We start from the raw sequence: 19,738 nt of genomic DNA on the forward strand, positions 1-19,738 counted from the left end.
AACACACTAAAACACAAACAAATATGGAAATAAGTGATGTAAAGATCAGGATATCCACTCAAAAATACTTTCCAATGGTTCTACACCATGTGGGCACTAACGTAACTCAGATGAAAAGCTTTAACTGTACAATAACTTAATGATACACCAAAACACCATGAACTCTAATCATATGATATACTAAAACCCTGTGTGTTACATTTCCAGGTTTTCTAAACAGGTTGGATAATACTGGCAGCTTACACTGAAATCATGTCCTTTCCTTCTCTCACCCCAACGGTCAGCAGATGGCCCCGCCCCTCCCTGAGCCTGGTTCTGCTGGAGGTTTCTTCCTGTTAAAAGGGAGTTTTTCCTTCCCATCGTCACCAAAGTGCTTGCTCATAGGGGGTCATATGATTGTTGGGTTTTTCTCTGTATGTATTATTGTAGGGTCTACCTTACAATATAAAGCATCTTAAGGCGACTGTTGTTGTGATTTGGCGCTGTATATATAAAATTGAATTGAATTAAATCATGTCAGTTTTAAACACTGTTGTAATGGAAGCCAGGGCTTCATTTGGTTTCTTTGTGCCTGCATGAAAGAAACACAGTAACACAAATAGTTACAGTTCATACATTCACTGTACAACTTATTGGGTACACTTAATAATTGGTTGGATCCCCTTTTGCTTTTAGAACTTAAAAGGCTGTGGCACTTGCTCAACAGTACAAAGTGGAAACATCTCCCACACCATTGTAAGACCACTAGGCTGAAGAGTTGATAGAAGGCAGATTAGATAAATTTTTTTCATGTTGTTTAAGTCAAATTCTGACCATCTGAATGAGGCAGCAGAAACTGAGACCCATCACACTGAACAATATTTTTCCGATCTTCTACGATCCATTTGTAGTGATGTTGTGTGAATTGTAGCCTCAGTTTCCTTTTCCACTGGTACTCCACTGTGGTCCTATGCTGCTTTAACTGTGTTACGACTGCTGTCGTAACGTTGTCTAAAATACAAATCTCAGTGTGCAGGTGCTTCTCTGTAATTGGTAGATCCAGAGGACGGACCATACGGATTGGCTAACTAGCTGGAGATGACTTATACGATGAAACAGCTATTCATTCATCCTCAGCTCATCACAACCAGCAGACCTTTTGCAACATGCCCAATGCTGTTCACCTTATACAGGAGCACGCAGGGGTGGACTGCCTTTTTGTTTGATCATAGCTTTCTCCTGTTTTTCGTAGTTAGGGAGGCAAGTTGCTGTCATTTGGTTTAATTCTTTGGATTAGGTAAATTTGGTGAATCCTCGAGATAGGCTCCTTTTGTTTGTTGTTTTGGCGTTAGGTCCACCCCAAAGCTATAATCAGCTCCTCGTCTGTGTCAAATAACCTAACGAATGAATATATTTTAAATAAATGATTATCAAACTTTACTAGTTGTGTGATGTGGCTGCTTCGGGTCTGATGAAGATGGCTCACCCTTATGTTGTGGTCTGGCCGCCCCTAGATGGGCCATAACAGCTGCGTCAAGGTTTGACATGTTGTGCATTCAAAGATTTGGAAGACTTTTCTACACATCTTGGTTATAATTACTGATTTTTTGAGTTACTGTTTCCTTCCTATAATATCAATGGATATTTTCAAATTTTGAACAGCAGGTTGTCTTGACCTGTCTATGTGCCTAAATGCAGTGAGTGGCTGCCATGGGACTGGCTGATAATCAGTCATTGTTTTAATGAGTGGTTTAACAGGTATATAAAGTGCCTGTTGTGTTTATATTTATAATTTAATTATTCTACTAAGTGTGCAATATTTCTATATTTTTTGAAGTAAGGAACATATACACCATCACCCCAACACTAACCCCCATGACTATTTTCATGTAGGAAAATGAGTGACATTTGTATTTTTTTGGCCATAGTTGTCACCACAAGGAGTTTGCATTAATGATTATTATGTATGTGGTGCTGAATTACTCTATAAAAGCATGTAGTGTCATTAAACCATTGCTTGAACTTATTTGTTCATGACTGAAATGCATGATTTGGTTTGTTCCTCTTTCAGTTTTCTGTGTTCATCCAACAGCAGACTGCCTGAAAACGCACTGACCTCATGATCTTTCATTTAGAGCTGACAGGTCAAATATTTATTTTGACCTTCACTTCTGTCCAGAACCACTTATTCCTGTAACTGCAGAATGAACTTCCAACATTTTTAATGACCTTCCCAACCTTTCTCATTAGTTTCAGTGAATTAAATATAAAATTCGAATGAGTGTATTGCCATAATATCATTTTCCATTCTCCAAGTTTTCCATTTCCATATTTCTAACCCTCAGAGAAAACTGTCATTTGCACATATGATAGTCTCACAGCAAGGTTAATACGGGTAGCTACAGCTAAAATTATGATTTTATGCCATTCTGTACAAAACTCAGTGAGATCAAATGAAAACTTAAAGGAAATATTGTTGGAAATATCTTTGTCAGCTTGGTCGAATTTGTCATTTCAAGAAAGGAATTGTGTCATATGAAACATGACTGTGAGATATCTTCTTTTACAAAGCGGTGTGCTTCTGTTGTGTTTATTCTGAACTTCTTTAATCTTGCCTCTGCCATACTAATATAAAACAAAAAACCAACTCTCAATCTAACAAGAAGCCAAACTAAAACTTAAAATAATAACGAGCAAACCCCAATCTGGAAATAACCCAACTACACTGAACTAAAGATAAATTAATTAATTAATTAAAACTACAAAACTTGATTGCTCATAGGGTGCAATGAAAAGGCTAAATGTGGGAAGTAAGACACTTTTAATGTCTTAATTTTAATTTTAACTTTTAAAATGCTGAGTGTGTGTACTTGTCATACTTTCCGAACGTGTGCAATTCTGTGGTTCAATTTTTGGGAAAACCTCTGAATAAGTGTTTTTTGTTTACCTTCTTCTTCCTTGCCTTTGTTGGCAGTTCGTCTTGTAATCGGAAGGTCGTTGTGTCCTTGGGCAAGACACTTCATCCGTTGCCTACTGGTGGTGGTCAGAGGGCCCGGTGGCGCCAGTGTCCGGCAGCCTCGCCTCTGTCAGTGCGCCCCAGGGCAGCTGTGGCTACAATGTGGCTTGCCATCACCAGTGTGTGAATGTGTGTGTGAATGGGTGGATGACTGAATGTAGTGTAAAGCGCTTTGGGGTCCTTAGGGACTAAGTAAAGCGCTATACAAATACAGGCCATTTACCATTCTATTTTATGTCTTATGCGTTCAACTATTCCTCTCCTGCACTGTGAGGAAAACGCCGTAGCTCTTACTTTCGAAAGAGGAAGAACTGCGAAAGAACATGTGACACTTTGTTCTTAAATAACAGCAACAAGGAAACGCAGTCAGACTGGGTTCAGCGCACGAGCAAAGATGAGTCCGACTAATCAAGGCAAGTGAAACACTTTCTAGTCATACTTCAATAGCTTTAGTAGAGATATTAATGGCTGGTAAAACAAAAAGGGGGACATCGCCCCATAAAAAGCTTCATATTTTAGTTTGCTTTTACTTTCGTTTTTGTAGTTTTCAAAGACTTTTCTTTGTTCAGGCTGCAGGTGTGTTCAACGATAGAAATGCATTGTAACCTTGTTATAATGTCATCACAGTTAAGTAAAGTGTTTCTATAATGTTTAATAATTGGAGAAAAAGAAATTATCCAAACACACTCGGTGTATTTTTAGTATATCCTTATGTAACTACACCATAGACGGGAAGGCTGTGCTGTACAACTACGCTGTTGCATTTGTTTAGTAAAACAATTTAAAAGTAATATAAAACCGGAATTCTTCGTTTTTGTATTTGTATTTATGAAACTGACAACAAAACGAAGTGGAAAATATTATATATATCATAATACATTTAGATTATACACTGAGGGTATTGTGTGTGTTGTCTGAAGAGGGTCCTTTCCCCAGCTGGGAACTGTACCAGGTATAACGGGTGGAGCTTCATATCTGTGGCGTCATTTTGATAATTTTGTACAGCCTTAAATATGTGGAAGTGATACTTGAGACTTCTCTTAACACTCAGAAACTAAAGACACAGTGATCTGTGCAAAAAGTTGTTTTTTAAAAAATGACTTTTGCTATGTAGATGAGGCCAATGAGCCACCTCAGTATAAAACCCCTGAAGACAACATCAGCACCAGTTATAATCTGGTAACATGCTTGAGCACTCAGTTCAAACAGCAGTGTTCAGTGGAATCACTTCAGTGTCTTCAGTTTTGTATATTTGCTCTCTGTCATTGTAAGAAAACTGAGCAAACGCTCTCCCGTTTTGTATTTTGAGGCCTGTTTGTTGATTCTTGTATGCCCTCCTCAGCTTGTTGCCAAACTTTTCTACACCATATTATTTACTTGTGTAAAAAAAAATCTCACTGATCCCACCTAATGCACTAAATAACCAAAAAACATAAAGTGAAATTAAAATGCAGCTACTTGATGCATTCTGAAACGCAACCATTCTTCCATATTATGTGAAGTATTTGTAAATAATAGTATTACTAAGACCTGACCCTCAAATTGCCCTTGAGCTTAAAAACTCGGTTTAAACTCAACTATATATACAGAGTGCTGTTTCTAAGAAGCAGGGGTGACCTAGATCAGTTTGGTTTAGATTTATTGCCAGCAATCTGATAACAAGTGACATAAACCAATGTTTACAATCATGTTTTTCCCCGTTCTGACTGAGAAGCAGATCAAGACAGTAAAATTGTGAAAAAAAAAGACCTTTTGATTTGGGAAAAATTACCATGTATGTATGTAGGAAAATAGTTGTGGCTCCTGTTAACCTTTTAGAGTAAATGTTGGGTTTTAATAAGAAGAATTAAATATCAGGGGCTCTCATAAATAAGTTCAGTTGTGCTCATATTTCACTAAACGCCTATTCTTTGTTTTGATTTCCGTGTTTTTATTGTTTTCTTTCTGTCAATATGTAACACAACTCTGAAAATATTTTGGCCTGTGTCGTGCCAGAGTCTCTATGTGTGGTTTTTATGAAACTAAGGTCTGTTTCTGACTGGAGCTCTCTGCCAGGCAGCTTGTTTTTCTCAGTGTGTTAGTGAGCATCAGTCTCATCAAAGGTCAGGTGACATCCTGTCTTCTCGTGTCATCGTCTATGTTTGTGTGTTTGCAGGCCTGCTGTTGCTGCTCATCTCCCTGTGTGCTGGGGCAGCAGCCATGTTTGAATCCACACTGGATGCCCACTGGGAGCTGTGGAAGAAGACACATGGGAAGAGCTACAAAAATGATGTATGTGACAAAAAGTAGCAGTAATAAATATTTTTTAGAAAGTGTTATATTTGTACAAGCGCTACACAAGGCTTATAATTAACTTATACAGCATTTTCACCTCATCTGCTCTTTCTTTATGTGAGGCGGAGGACGCTCACCGCCGGGAGCTGTGGGAGAATAACCTGAAGATGATTACTGTGCACAACCTGGAGGCCTCAATGGGACTTCACACCTATGAACTGGGCATGAATCACATGGGAGACCTGGTGAGACACTCTCTTGCTTTGTTAATGTTTTTGACTTATGATCATTTTTATTCATTAATGGTGATTGTATTAATGATGTTGAAAGGTCAACAGGATCAAAGCTGATCCATATTGAAGAGTAGCTGGGTATGTGATAGATGATAGATTACTGGCAGAAAACTGAGGCTACACGTGGCTCAAAAGTCTCTGTCTTTAGGCCCAACAGAGTTATGACGAAACACTTGACCATCATTTTCCACATAAAACCTCCACAGTGATGCTGGCTAGAAACCTCTTGCCACAGTCATATAATCAGTTTCCACCTGCCCCTCAAAATATTTTTTTTCACTTCCTGCATGTACATCTACACTTCTGCAGCTCACATTTTTAGCTTCTGTAGAAGCACCCTTTCATCCCCTGTTGCTTTCTCTCATGTTTAAGCTAATGAATAAAAAACTAGATGTTTAGATCAAGAAATATCTCGAGCTTTATGACCCACAAATGGAAAAAGATTAAGTTGGTGAGATGGAGCTCTGGAAAATTATTCTTGAGGTGAAAAGTCTAGCTTAAATCAAAAAGACAGCCACCATGGCCTTTTTGTTGTCTTGCGACATGTTTGGACTTCCTGTTGACACTTCCTGTTAGTGCTTGGAGCGAGACTTGATGCGCCGCAATGTTTTTACAGCTTCAGCTGCCTGCAGCTTGGTCAGTAGTTGAATTAGATGCAAAGTTTCATTATGAAATTAAACATTAAATTTCCTTAAATGATTTAAATAACAATATTTAATAATAACAATAACATTTTTAAAAGAAGTTTATTTGTTTTTTTAAGTTTAAACCAACTTTAAAGTTTTTAAGTTTTTACATAAAGCCCTGAAAAAAGTAAAGGATGTGTTAACACATAAACTGATAGTGTTGTCGTCATAGTCCTGGTATTCAGTTTTTGGGGTTTTTTAACCACTTCATGTTTCTGGTTTTCCTAATATTGTGTCATCTGTGTTCCCCTTTCTCTGTCTTTATGTTCCGTGTCAGTTTTCATGTTTCAGTGTCTTCATATTTTGTATTTAACACATTAGCTTAATTTTGCATACTGCCAGGAATGTTATCAGGGCATTTTTAATATGTGCTCATAAAAATCTGATATGGTAGTTATTTATTTACATGTGACCTCTTGCAACAGCAGGAACAGCAAGCTGAAACTATTCTCTTTTTTGACTGCTCTCTCCATTCTGCTAATATTAAAAAGGTTCTCATTGTCCAGGAGAGGTTATCAACAATCGCCAAATGACACATGCTTGTATTTGCTTTGAGGAAAAAAAAATATTAAAATGTAATTCAGTTATCAGTGTTTATCAGTAGTTCAGTATTGTAGCAAAAATCAACAAACACTACAATAATTCCACATGGGAGTGTAAATTTGTGTGTTTTTGTACTTAGAATTATAGCAGATTATGAAGTCAGGGAAATTGAGCATTATAACATATAAGTATTGCATAGGGGAGATTTATATGAAAAATTAAAGCTTTTAGAAAGTTTATAAAACATATTGAAGTTGAAAACTTTGATAACTGTCTGCCAACTGTGACTGGCTTTTGCTTCTCATTTCATCATTGGTGTTTTCTTTATCATAGACAGAAGAAGAGATCCTGCAGTTTTTTGCCAGTCTCACTCCTCCCACTGACATCCAGAGGGCGCCATCTGCCTTTGCAGGGGCATCAGGTTCTGGCATACCAGACACCATGGACTGGAGAGAGAAGGGTTGTGTCACCAAAGTCAAGATGCAGGTAAAAAAAAACAAGAGGGCATTTAAATCATTGTATATGTATTAGTGCTGCTGAGAAGAGCAAAAACATTTCATGTCTCATAGCCACACAGGCAGTAGTGTCAACATCTCCCCCATCATCCTGTTCCTTGTTCTTTGAATAAGTTCATGTTTACACAGGATGTCATTACCGCAGTTACTAGTTTAGCAATTATTTTGTCACTTCCACTTGTTTTGGTGCAAAGAAGGTGGGTAGCATGGTCTTACAGGGGTTTTTTTTTTAACCTAAATACTTTCAAAACCGTCTCGTTATCTTAGTTTTTGGATGGTTAATATAAAAAAAAATTTTAAGATGAAATAAGGAAATATATGTCTTAATGTTCCGCCTTTTCTTCCTGTATGTAAATAGTCCATTCCAAAGCTTCACTTTATTTGTCTCTAGAAACTTTTAGTGCTAAAATTTGCATTACTTTAAGATATTTTAAATCCATATGACTTTCTGTGCTAAAATTGTTTTGCATAGAGTCTAAGGGGAAAAAATCATACAGATAAAAAAAATAATTTTAAAAGAAAGAAACAGATTTTGATGCCCAATTTATTTTTAACTTGTGTTGTGCGGATGAATATCATTTAACCACAGACACACACATATTGATTTTGGCATTGCTTCTGTTCTGTGCAACTGTAAATGTAACTGACCAAAAAACATTCTCATATAGTCACTTGAGTTCTTCAACCTCCTACACCCTGTTGAGCTGCCAAACACAGAAATGTGTGAAATGATGCACAAGGAACTTATGCTATTTCTGTTTGATGTAGCTACAAGAACATTGTTGAAGGGGGATTTTTCACTCAGTGTTTATTTATTATTATATCAATGAATAGTATATATTAAATCAAAATCAAAATGGATTTCTCTATGGATTTCTAAGAAGTGTGGAAAGAGACTAGAAAGGAAAACTCAAGCCACAGAACTAATATAAAGAACACCTTTGTTGCCAGACCAGTGTGTTTCAGCTTGTTTATTTTGTCACAGCTACAAGTGCAGTCAGATATGTAATTTGGGGTCAAAGTTTTACAACCGCAATTCCAAAAATGTTGGGATGCTGTGTAAAATACCTTTTGCCAGTTAGCCTAATTATTTTCAAAACTTTTGTTGCCTCCATCCCAACATTTGTGAGACAACTTTTGCTGCCATGAAATTCAAAATTGAATTCATATTTGTCATGAAACTGTAAAATGTCTCAGTTTCAACATTTGACATGTTGAATGAAATATGGGATTTGCAAATCATTGCAGGACTTCTTTTGTAGTTGGTATTGTAAAAAAGTGCATCAGTGCTATTAAGATGGACATTTAGAGGAATACTGAGAATATAAGCATATTTGTATTACAGATCCTATGAGTTTGTTTTGTTTTTAACTTAGGGTGCTTGTGGATCTTGCTGGGCCTTCAGTGCTGCAGGGGCCCTGGAAGGCCAGTTAGCCAAGAGTACAGGAAAGCTGGTGGATCTCAGTCCTCAGAACCTGGTGGATTGTTCTGGCAAATACGGTAACCACGGCTGCAATGGAGGCTTCATGACCCGAGCTTTCCAATATGTCATCGACAACCACGGAATCGACTCTGATGCTTCATACCCATATACAGGACGTGTAAGTAAACACACAACCTTTTTATGGCCCTATGAGTACACTTTTGTGCTAAAAGAACATGCACTACGTACTTAACTGATGTTTTCAGGGGGTAAACAATCTCAGCTATAATATTAGTAATAGGTAAATTTTCTCAAGGTAAAACCAAAACATCTGACTTCATTATTTACAGTAAAAATTGAGTAGACAGGAGCAAAGCTACTTTATTTTTTATTATACACATACACTTTAATCTAATATAATGTTTATATAATGTTAGTTTATGTTGTCTTTGTCTAATTTTCAATTAAATATTGGGTTTAAATGATTTTCAATCATTATATTCTGTTTTATTTCTGTTGTTCATACCATGTGAACAAAGTTTTACAAAATATTAAACATAGGACTGTAACACAAGCTTTACAAAATCCTGTATGAGACACCTAGGTGGGTGTATAAACACCAGCAAGAAGTTGAGTCCGATCCTTCAGGCTGTAGACAGCAACACTCACACTTGTCTGTGGTCAGCTGTTAACGTCTCTTTGGAGCAACAATAAATTAATCGGAGCGGACAACATGTTTGTCCTCCAGGCTTGATGTAGTTCGCTGTTGTTTGTGTGGAGGAGGAAGCCAGTTCTGAGTCGCTTCAACAGACTGTTCCAGCCTCACGGGGATGGCGATGTTTTTAATTTTAGGAAAAGATATTTGAAAAAGCAACTTTTTGATGTGAAATATTCTATAAGCATAATGACCAAAAATATTAAATATGGACATGACAATATGTGTGTATTTTGAAACCATCTTTAGGTTTAGTTTTGTCCCAAAGTACAAATTATGAAACCACTGACTTTCTCTATTGTGAGTGAGGTGCAGTTCAGTCAAGGGAGAGCCTGTTTCCCAGTGTCTGGTGACTAAAGGGGTGGTTTCAAAAAACTGCTGCTCATAATCCAAAATAATCCACAACTTTGCCAAAGTATCATTCATATGTCAAATGTCACATTAGAATGGTGCAAGTAGAGCAAGCTCAAGGACTAAACATATTATAAAGCTTAGTTAAGGAGTGGCAGTGAGTTTGTGTTTTCTGCTGGTTGGTGTCACTTCTAGTGGTATGAGGTCCTACCTCCCAGTTAGTTCAGTTCTGCCTAAGGCCTGCCTTGTATGTTTTTAAACAAGAATAATTTCAGATTTTTATTTATTTATTTTTTCCTGACTGCATCAGATCCTTTAACATTTTGTCCTTTAACTTCAGGATGAGCAGTGCCGCTACAACCCAGCAACTCGTGCTGCCAACTGTTCCAGTTACCAGTTTCTGCCTGAAGGGGACGAGAACGCTCTGAAGCAGGCCCTTGCTACCATTGGACCCATTTCAGTGGCAATTGATGCTAGGCGGCCCAGATTTAGTTTCTATAGAAGTGGTAAGATACACTTCGTCAGGTGTCACATGTACTCTTGTCTATTAATATGTAAATACAGATGGAAAAACAGTTTTGAGAAGTTTGGAGGAATGACAACGTTTCAAGAAAAGCTTGAATTAATAAAACTTTCTTGGAAATTATTATTTGTAGCTTTTTGGAATGTTACAATGAGATTGGTAATTCTTCTTATAATTTCAGGAGTGTATAATGACCCGTCATGCACACAAGAGGTGAATCACGGTGTGTTGGCAGTGGGCTACGGTTCTCTGAATGGACAAGACTACTGGCTCGTAAAGAACAGGTGAGACCTTTTCACTGCACTGATTTCTCTTGAATCTGGGTTTTATATATATACAAAGTGAATTCATGGACAGGGCTTCTTTTGTCTTCCACCATCTGTTCACTAATGTGGTGCATTCTGGATGACTCTAGAAGACAAATAAGAAGTGAAAGAGAGAAGTCAGGGCTTTTTAGAAGAGTACATATCATTAGCACGCAAAGACTGATTGTTTCATTCTGTTCAGACATTCAGTTTTTGCTGACAGGACTAAAGTGGATTTCTTCAAATGATATTTTTTTTTAAAACTTAAGCAATAATTCTCCAGACTGTTGGGCTGCGATATACCAGTTGGCCTTCATCATTAAATTAAAGTTTAATCAAACATTAGTTAATCCATGGAAACATCAAGACTTCAAAAGAATACAGCCAATCAAAAGTATTGACATACCCATGTATATAAGTTCCTTATCCCTATTAATAATTAAACATGCACTGCACCTAGTTAAATGTAAATAAAAAAAAGAAAGAAGAAGAAAGACAGTTTTGTTAATGTTTATTTATTTATTTTTGTTAATGTTTATGCATAGATTAAAACAAAGCAACCAGCTGCTGAAGTCAGGTTTAAGTTTAGAATTCATATGAATAAGCATTAATAGCATTTTTTCATCCACTGCACCTGGTTTTATGTTCTTGTGTTTTCTTTTTTTCTGTGAATAATTTGTGTTATTTGACATAGTAAAAAGATTTTAAATAATAGTAAAAACTGAAAAACAAGATAGAAATGGCTTAATACATTATTATGACATGTGGAGTTTTAAAAACAGTTCAATTTCACTGATGAGCCATAATTTCATAATGATTTTTTTTATTTATTTTACTCTCCAGCTGGGGATCTACCTTCGGAGATCAGGGATACATCCGGATGGCACGCAACACAGGCAACCAGTGTGGCATCGCTTTGTATGCCTGTTACCCCGTCATGTAACTGCACAGTGCACTGAAGTTAAATTTTTAAATCTTAATATAAAATGAGTAACAGTAGGGTGGACATTATGTAAGGCTGCACTTTTTGCAGCGATCTCGTATAGAAAACAATTCCGCGCGTATATAAAACATATCCGCGGCTCCGAACCGTAGTAAAGGGACCTCTGGCTAATACGTTGGGTTCCGTGTCGGGCTCGTAACCGAAAACTAGCTTTACTTTGTTGTCTGGGTCAACTTGTTGCTTTCGGAGGAAAACATGAACACAGTGTACAGTCGAGTCTTAATAGCTTACTTACATATGGGCTCCTCAGGCACTCTTTTTGGCTGCAGTGGTTATTATTATATTTACATGCTTCCAGCTCCCGTTTCTGGTCGGTGACAGCTCCTACTTTACGACTCTTTTTCTCCCTCCCTCGCTCACAGACACATAATGGGTATGGCAGTCCATTCTCCCTGCAGCACGGACTACACTGCCCATGAGGCTACATTCTTTAGGGCTATGCCTGTAACGCTCTGCCTATTGCCTTCATATTAAATCATTTTTGTGAATAATTTTTTTAAAATATTTCTTCACGTCATTATGCAGGCCGCAAGTAGGGGTGACATGGGCCGCGAGGTTGAGACACAGGCATTAGAGCCTCTTAATGCGAGTTTTGTTTGGGTTTCCACCGGCATGGAATTCCCAAAAATAGAGATCGCATAGCCCAACATATGAAACAGGAAAATACCGCAGTGTAATCCATTCATTTCAGCAAAGTAACTGTATTCCGAATACCACCCTTTCAAACGATAACTGTAACGGAATACAGTTACTCATATTTTGTATTTCAAATACGTAACGGCGGTACATGTATTCCATTACTCCCCAACACTGTGGTTATCATTAACTACTAAATCAGGGGGTAACCAGAAGTACAGACGTCTGTCCAAGGCTACAAGGTTTCATTAAAAATATGTGTATATCTATTGTAAAAAGTTGTGACTTTACCGGATGTTTAGCGCTGGACAGTTGTGTATTTTTTGACTGCTGCTTTGTTGTTGATACTGATATTATGTAATCTGACTCGATATAAAAATAAATAATTTTCCCAAAATCTGGTTCCTTATTCACAAAATAATGAACACGGAATTATAATATTTCAATTTAAAGGTGTCATGGTGATGGGTCTGTCATGTTCATCATCCGTCATGTTTCAGGTCTCAGGTTTTCTTGTTCCAGGTACCTTGTGTTTAGTTTTCGCAGTTTAGTTTTTGTTTACTTTTAGTCTCCCTTTTTCTTTGGTTGTATTTTGTGCTGTCAAAAATAAAAAGCTCACTTTCATTTTTGACTGCAGTCCAGTACCGTGTCTTTAGTCTGCATTTGGGTCCACAGTCTGTCCACTCTCCACACAGTCTGCCATCACAGACCTGACAAAAGGGGGATATGTAAACATAACTTGGATGTTGAGGGTTTTAACTGGTCAAGTACTGAATTGTGCATGTTATACTGTATTTTTGTTCAACAAAAAGGAAGTTTAAAAGGAAGAGTTGGTTTCGTAAGCGTGTTTTCTTGTTTTTGGACAAAATAAAAAATAAATCAGATTTCCGAGCAGCTATTGGTGCTGGTGTTGGCCTTTAAAACCCAGATATCTTTCCTGCTAACACCTCTATCAAGGTCAGAATAAAGTCAACAGACTGCAGTGTTGGGTTACAAATGAGTCATTTTTATTTTTTTTAGTGCAACATCACAACAAACAATTTTCACATGAGGTATTCAAAGGGATTTTCTTTAGTTGTTGATACAAAATGTCCCACCATGATTGACGTTTAAAGTTTTGTATATCTTTTTTTAAAGCCTTTGGTTGGTTAGCCACATTCATTAGTAAGTCTAACACATGGACAAGAATGGCACAATAAAGCATGGTGGGTCGAGTCCAAGCTGGGGAAAGTCAGACTCAGTCAGATATTTCCCTCAGCTCTTTCCCGTTTAAAGCTTTTTGTATGGATCTTGTTAATTCCTACTTACAACAGTGGGATTGAACAGTATTTCAACTACACTAAAAATTTTGGAAAGAAAAACAGGTGGGAGGGACACTGCTGTTGAAGGCAGAGGCAAGAATAATGACATCAACTGGGATTTCAGTTACACATTTTATGTTGTGTTTAGCAGCGTGATCTGACATTGTTTACCCACAAAGTCAAAGTACATGTTTCTGAAACCCTCTGAAATCAGAGATGAATAGTTATTAATAGTTTATGTCAGGTGAACACCTTTACATTCATCTCTAGTTTAAATGAAAACATTCAGCAGCCTGTTGTCTTGAAAAGACTGAATGTAATTCACAATTTGTGAAGATCGTTTTTACTGTAACCTCGAAGAAAGAAAAAGGATTCAGAAAAATACTTGAAAAAAAGCTTGAATCGTTGCAGCATTTATTTAAATATTTAAAGACGTAACCACTTGAGAGCAAACTAAACAACCATTTATGTAAACAACATTCATCTGGTGGGAGTGGTGAATATATTTGTATGACTGTATTTAAACAGTTTGTTTATTCTGATAACAAATTATCATAGAAATAATCGTTATATCAGTGTCAAAAATAGGTAACTGCGATAGATAACATAAATTAGTAAAATTTATGGCGGATGGATTTGAACACACAGCCATAAACAGGATTTTTTTTTAGCTCTTGCTTTGGTTCCTGTGGTTCATGAATTATGCAGCAGACTGGTTGCAGTCTCTGCATACTAACAGCTCTGCTGCTTCATCCTGAGCTCCTTTTATGATGACTGAATTGTGTTTCTGATGTTTTCATCGTTTAAGGCAAATTTCTGTTATCGCAGAGCTCAAAGCCACACACAACATTCACCGATTGGATTTCAGATTTACAAAGTTTTTAATTGGGGCATCTCTGAGCAGCAGAGTGAGGTGGAGCAGCAAAGGTGTGAAGACTCAGATATTTCAAAATGAAGGCCAAAAATAAGAAAATAATAAGCTATTAATTGTTCGTCTGAATAGGGAATACGATTGAAATGGGTCCGTCTATTTCTAGACACAATTTACAGCCAAATGTATGTGGACACGTAAGTGTTTCAGAGTTATAAGCATTAATCTTGTGTTAATACATCATGCACTCATCCAGGAAGGTTCTTCATAACATGCAGGGAAGGGATTTGTTCCTATTCAGGCATAGAAGCATTAGTTACACCCAACACATGTTAACAAGAATAACCTTTTAATTTAAATTCAACATAAATGTTCATCTATATTACAGCAAGTCCCTATTCCCTGGATGAAAGCCAAACACGATGGCGGTGTCAGTGATTCATTAGCGCTGGATGTGTCGGTCCAGACCTGTAAAAAAGACCATTTCTCACTGTGTGTCATTAACACTGTTTCAACATTACTGCACACCACAAACTGCCCAGCAGCCGATTCTATTTACAACCCAAATTCACAGCAGTTACAGCCTTTCGATCAGCAAACAGAAATGGCTTTCTTTCTTTGTCAATGCTGTCACAGTCTGCCTCCCAGTGGACAGACAGGAGAAGACACAGTATTTGCTGTGATGTTGATTTAATCTGTTTAATTTGATTCTCTTTTATATGATAAATATGTTTTAAATATGCTGTTATTTCTTGATGACTGATTATTCTATGAAAAAACAGGCTCTCCACAAGTGGTTTCCTTAAAAAATAATTGCTTATCAGAACAGCTTGGTATTTATTTCCTTACAATGTGCACATTTATTCTTGTTTCCTACCAACTCTGGTCTGATCTGGGTTTCTTACATTTCCGCTGATTATAGCTTCCATGCCGGCTTAGTTCCCTCTTACTGTTGTCAGCAACAGTCCAGTCACAGTGGTATGTACATATCAAACTAAACCTCTTACTCACCAGTCTTTCTTTGACCCCTGACAGGGCTCCTGTGGCTCCTGCTGGGCCTTTAGCTCTGCCGGGGCCCTTGAGGGGCAGTTGGCCAAGCAGACCGGGCAGCTCGTTGACCTCAGTCCTCAGAACCTGGTGGACTGTGTTACAGAGAACGACGGCTGTGGAGGAGGCTACATGACCAATGCCTTCCAGTATGTGAATGACAATGGAGGTATTGACTCTGAAGCGGCCTACCCATAGGTTGGACAGGTGAGCAACCCACTCTGCCAAACACACAACTAAACTTGAAGTAGCTTATTAATCCGAGCCTTTCGCTTCAGTTCATTTCATGTAGTGAGTGTCACATTCTCTATAAACTAAGCACTTATATTTTAATATCACTGGGTGCTTGAACACATAAAGGCAAGATGGACCAAAGCAGTCAGGCGAGGGTTTTTTAAAGTAATAAACAAGTATAATTTAGTTGGTGTTTTTTTTTTTTTAAATGAGTGATTGCCCCACCCCTTCCAGTACTTAAGATAAGCTAGAAGTTTGTTCTGTGTAGGCACTCTTACAAAGAAGCTTTGCAGACTTTCACAAAAAGTCTTTTAACCTAGTTGTTATAAATAATACTCATAAATAGATGAGTTTTGAGACGTGATTTAGAAGTGGTGAGACAGTGTGTGGTCCGGAGAACAAGTGGAAGTGCATTCCAAAGTCTCGGGGCAGAACAACTAAAGGCTCTGAGTCCCGTGGTAGTCAGGCGAGCAGGTGGAACAGACAGAAGGGAAGCTGAAGAAGAGCGGAGTGTACAAAGGGGTGAGTATGTATGGAGAAGATCGGATAGATATGGAGGAGCGAGGTTATAAAGTGCTTTGAAAGTGAGAAGCAGGATCTTGAAATTGACACGGAGGTGAACTGGAAGCCAATGGAGCTCTTTAAGAACAGGTGTTATATGTTCAGTGGATCTAGTTCTGGAAATAATACGAGCAGCTGTATTTTGAACTAACTGCAATTTATAGAGGGATTTATGAGGTAGACCATAGAGAAGAGAATTACAGTAATCTAAACGAGATGTGACAAGAGCATTGACAAGTATGGCGGTACTGTGTGGAGTGAGTGAGTGACGAATGCGGTTAATATTACGGAGATGAAAGTAGGAAGACCGAGTGATATTATTTATATGTGCTGTGAAAGACAGAGTGCCATCGAGGATGACACCAAGACTCCTAACCTGAGGGGAGGGTGTGATATCAGAGTTATCAATGGATAATGAAAGACTGGTTGGAACTGTAGTCAGTTTTGATCTAATCAGCTGTTAGCTGCAGACACATATTGAAACCAAAATGGTGAAGAGGTTCTCACTTGGCTGTGAGGGTGTCACACTTGTCCCCTTCACACACTTCACCAACCACACGCAACAAGGAAGAAAATATTCCATTTTGACAGTAAAGTAGCTGCAAACATCTTACCAGAGGGAGATTCAGGAGAAATGATGAAGAGGAAACTCTCCCACAGCGTGTGCATAGTTTCTTCTTTAGTCATCTGGTAATATGAGGAGGAAGTACATCTGCTCGGTAATGATACAAATCTGCCGTCTCTCTATTGTTTGGCTAGTTGGAATTGCACCAAACACATCATGTGATATAAGCATGTGACAGAAGAGTCACAAGGTATCAAAACCTTGCATAGCAAGTATTTTGATTATTCATTTATACTACAATTATTCATTTGTTTTTATTGTCAGTTAATCAGTAATAACCATTGGATTAAAATTCGATATTCTACCTGAATATGATTACACTGTGAGGTAAAGACATGAAAAGTAGCAGCCTGATGAATCTGAGGTTTAAGTTCAGTTATTGTGGCTTATTGTTGCAGTTCTTCATTTTTATTAGTTGCTTTTTTTAGTCTGCTTTTCCCCAAACATAGCAATGACGTTTACAGTTTGCTGACACACAGTAGAAATTTAAAATCTTAAATATCAAGAATTGCCACTTTAAAAATCAGCAACAAATGGTTTTAGCATTTTCTCCTCCTTTGTCCTGCCTGCAGGATCAGTCCTGCCGCTACAATGCATCAGGCATGGCAGCCCAGTGCAAAGGCTACAAGGAGATCCCAGTGGGTAATGAGCGCGCGCTGGCTGTTGCACTCTACAAAGTTGGTCCAGTGTCTGTGGGCATCGATGCACAACAGAGCAGCTTCCAGTTCTACAAGCATGGTCAGTAAACTTCTCAGATGTCTGGTCAGATGAAATTGTTACCTGCACCTACTTCATATAAGGGAAGGAAAATGTGTTGAATAAAATCCTAGAATTTATAAGGGCCTGTTTAGTCAGGATTTCTTCATTAAATATGAATTAAATCACCTAAATATAGAGTTCACACCTTCATTTTGAGCATTAAACTTTAAATAAAGGTAAAATTAGGTTATATTGGTGTAAAAAAAAAGCCAGTAAAAGAATTAAACATAACACATCAACAACTTTCTGGTTATATTCAACATTAAAAATTGTGCGAGGTACATAGTTTATGCACTGTTCACTAATGCAGCTCTTTGTTTCTCTGTCGTGAACCCAGGTGTTTACTACGATCCCAACTGTAACAAAGATGACGTCAATCATGCCGTACTGGCAGTAGGCTATGGAGTGAACACCAAGGGGAAGAAGTACTGGATTGTCAAGAACAGGTGGAACATGTCACTTGTCTGAATGGCATCAGGTGTCTCAAATGTCCACTAAAATTAAGTGTTGGTTGTTTGTTGTTTTCATGTCATCTGTCAAAATGATAAGCTGAAATGCTGTTTGACTCCTGGCGATATTTCATCGTCTCCGTCGTTCCATCTCTGACTCCATCTTTTGTCTTTTCTTCACAGCTGGGGTGAGGAATGGGGCAACAAGGGATACATCCTGATGGCACGTAACCGTGGCAACCTCTGCGGCATCACCAACCTCGCTAGCTACCCCATCCTGTGAAGAGATTAGGGAAAATGAAGGGGCTTTGCTTAGACTACTATAAGACGAATATACACTTGGAAATGTTCAGAGTAAATGTTCATTTCAACACATCCGCAATCACTACAGTACAATATGTTTGTTTACAGTCTTTTCTAACAGGAAATGGAATTTGGAGTTAGCGAACAGGTTCACTTAAAACAGGTATTAAATGTTTTTGAGTCTTAGATTCCAAAAAACAAGATGTTTTCTATGAAATTGAATAAAAGGTTCATTTTGAATTTGAATGCCTCATTTGGAATTTTTTTTTTCATGTCATCACACAAAAACACAAGCAAATATGGGAATAAGTGATGTAAAGATCAGGATATCCACACAAAAATACTTTCCAATGGTTCTACACCATGTGGGCACTAAAGTAAGTCAGATGAAAGTATTTAACTGTACAATAACTTAATGATACACCAAAACACCATAAACTATAATCATATGATATACTAAAACCCTGTGTGTTACATTTCCAGATTTTCTAAACAGCCTCACATTCTATAAAACTGGAAATGAGCTGCTGTCAGATCATGTTGGATAACTGGCAGCTGAAATCATGTCCTTTCCTTTTCTCACCCCAACCAGTTGAAGCAGATGGCCGCCCCTCCCTGAGCCTGGTTCTGCTGGAGGTTTTTCCTGTTAAAAGGGAGTTTTTCCTTCCCACTGTCGCCAAAGTGCTTGCTTATAAGGGGTCATATGTTTCTTGGGTTTTTCTCTGCATGTATTATTGTAGGGTCTACCTTACAATATAAAGGCGACTGTTGTTGTGATTTGGCGCTATATAAATCAAATCAAATTAAATTAAATCATGTCAGTTTTAAACACTGTTGTAATGGAAGCCAGGGCTTCATTTGGTTTCTTTCTGCCCATATGGTAAATGGTAAATGGACTGATTCTTATATAGCGCTTTTCTACTCTCCTGGAGTACTCAAAGCGCTCTATACAACATGCCACATTCACCCAATCACACCCATTCTCACAAGCACTGTTTCTTAGTGCTTTCTAACTACATTCACATGCATTCATACTCCGATGGATGCATCAGAGAGTAACTTGGGGTTAGTATCTGGAAGAAACACAGTAACACAAATAGTTACAGTTACAGTTTATACATTCACGGTACACCTTATTGCATACACTTAATAATTGGTTGGATCCCCTTTTGCTTTTAGAACTTAAAAGGCTGTGGCACTTGCTCAGAGGTACAAAGTGGAAACATCTCCCACACCATTGTAAGACCACTAGGCTGAAGCATTGATAGAAGGCAGATTGAACCCATTTTTTCATATTGTTTAAGTAAAATTCTGACCATCTGAATG

The 19,738-nt window shown here is 37.8% G+C and overlaps 2 protein-coding genes across 2 annotated transcripts; both read left to right on the forward strand.

Annotated features, from left to right (window-relative positions):
* Nucleotides 1-3,202: 3,202 nt before the first annotated feature.
* On the forward strand, nt 3,203-13,156 carry LOC100695758 (cathepsin S). The gene is made up of 8 exons (XM_019364686.2): nt 3,203-3,408; nt 5,151-5,266; nt 5,392-5,514; nt 7,125-7,277; nt 8,683-8,907; nt 10,136-10,301; nt 10,500-10,602; nt 11,467-13,156. The coding sequence occupies exons 1-8, from the start codon at nt 3,390-3,392 to the stop codon at nt 11,564-11,566; spliced, it is 1,005 nt and encodes a 334-aa protein (XP_019220231.1). The 5' UTR covers nt 3,203-3,389; the 3' UTR covers nt 11,567-13,156.
* A 1,700-nt stretch (nt 13,157-14,856) lies between these two features.
* LOC109204084 (cathepsin K-like) lies at nt 14,857-18,598 on the forward strand. Its single transcript, XM_019364282.2, is given in 5 exon segments — nt 14,857-14,868; nt 15,470-15,688; nt 17,474-17,639; nt 17,998-18,106; nt 18,293-18,598. Coding segments are annotated over 5 exon segments (606 nt in total). The 3' UTR covers nt 18,393-18,598.
* Nucleotides 18,599-19,738: the final 1,140 nt, after the last annotated feature.

This window comes from Oreochromis niloticus, linkage group LG11, assembly GCF_001858045.2.
Source record: "Oreochromis niloticus isolate F11D_XX linkage group LG11, O_niloticus_UMD_NMBU, whole genome shotgun sequence".
NCBI lineage: Eukaryota > Metazoa > Chordata > Actinopteri > Cichliformes > Cichlidae > Oreochromis > Oreochromis niloticus.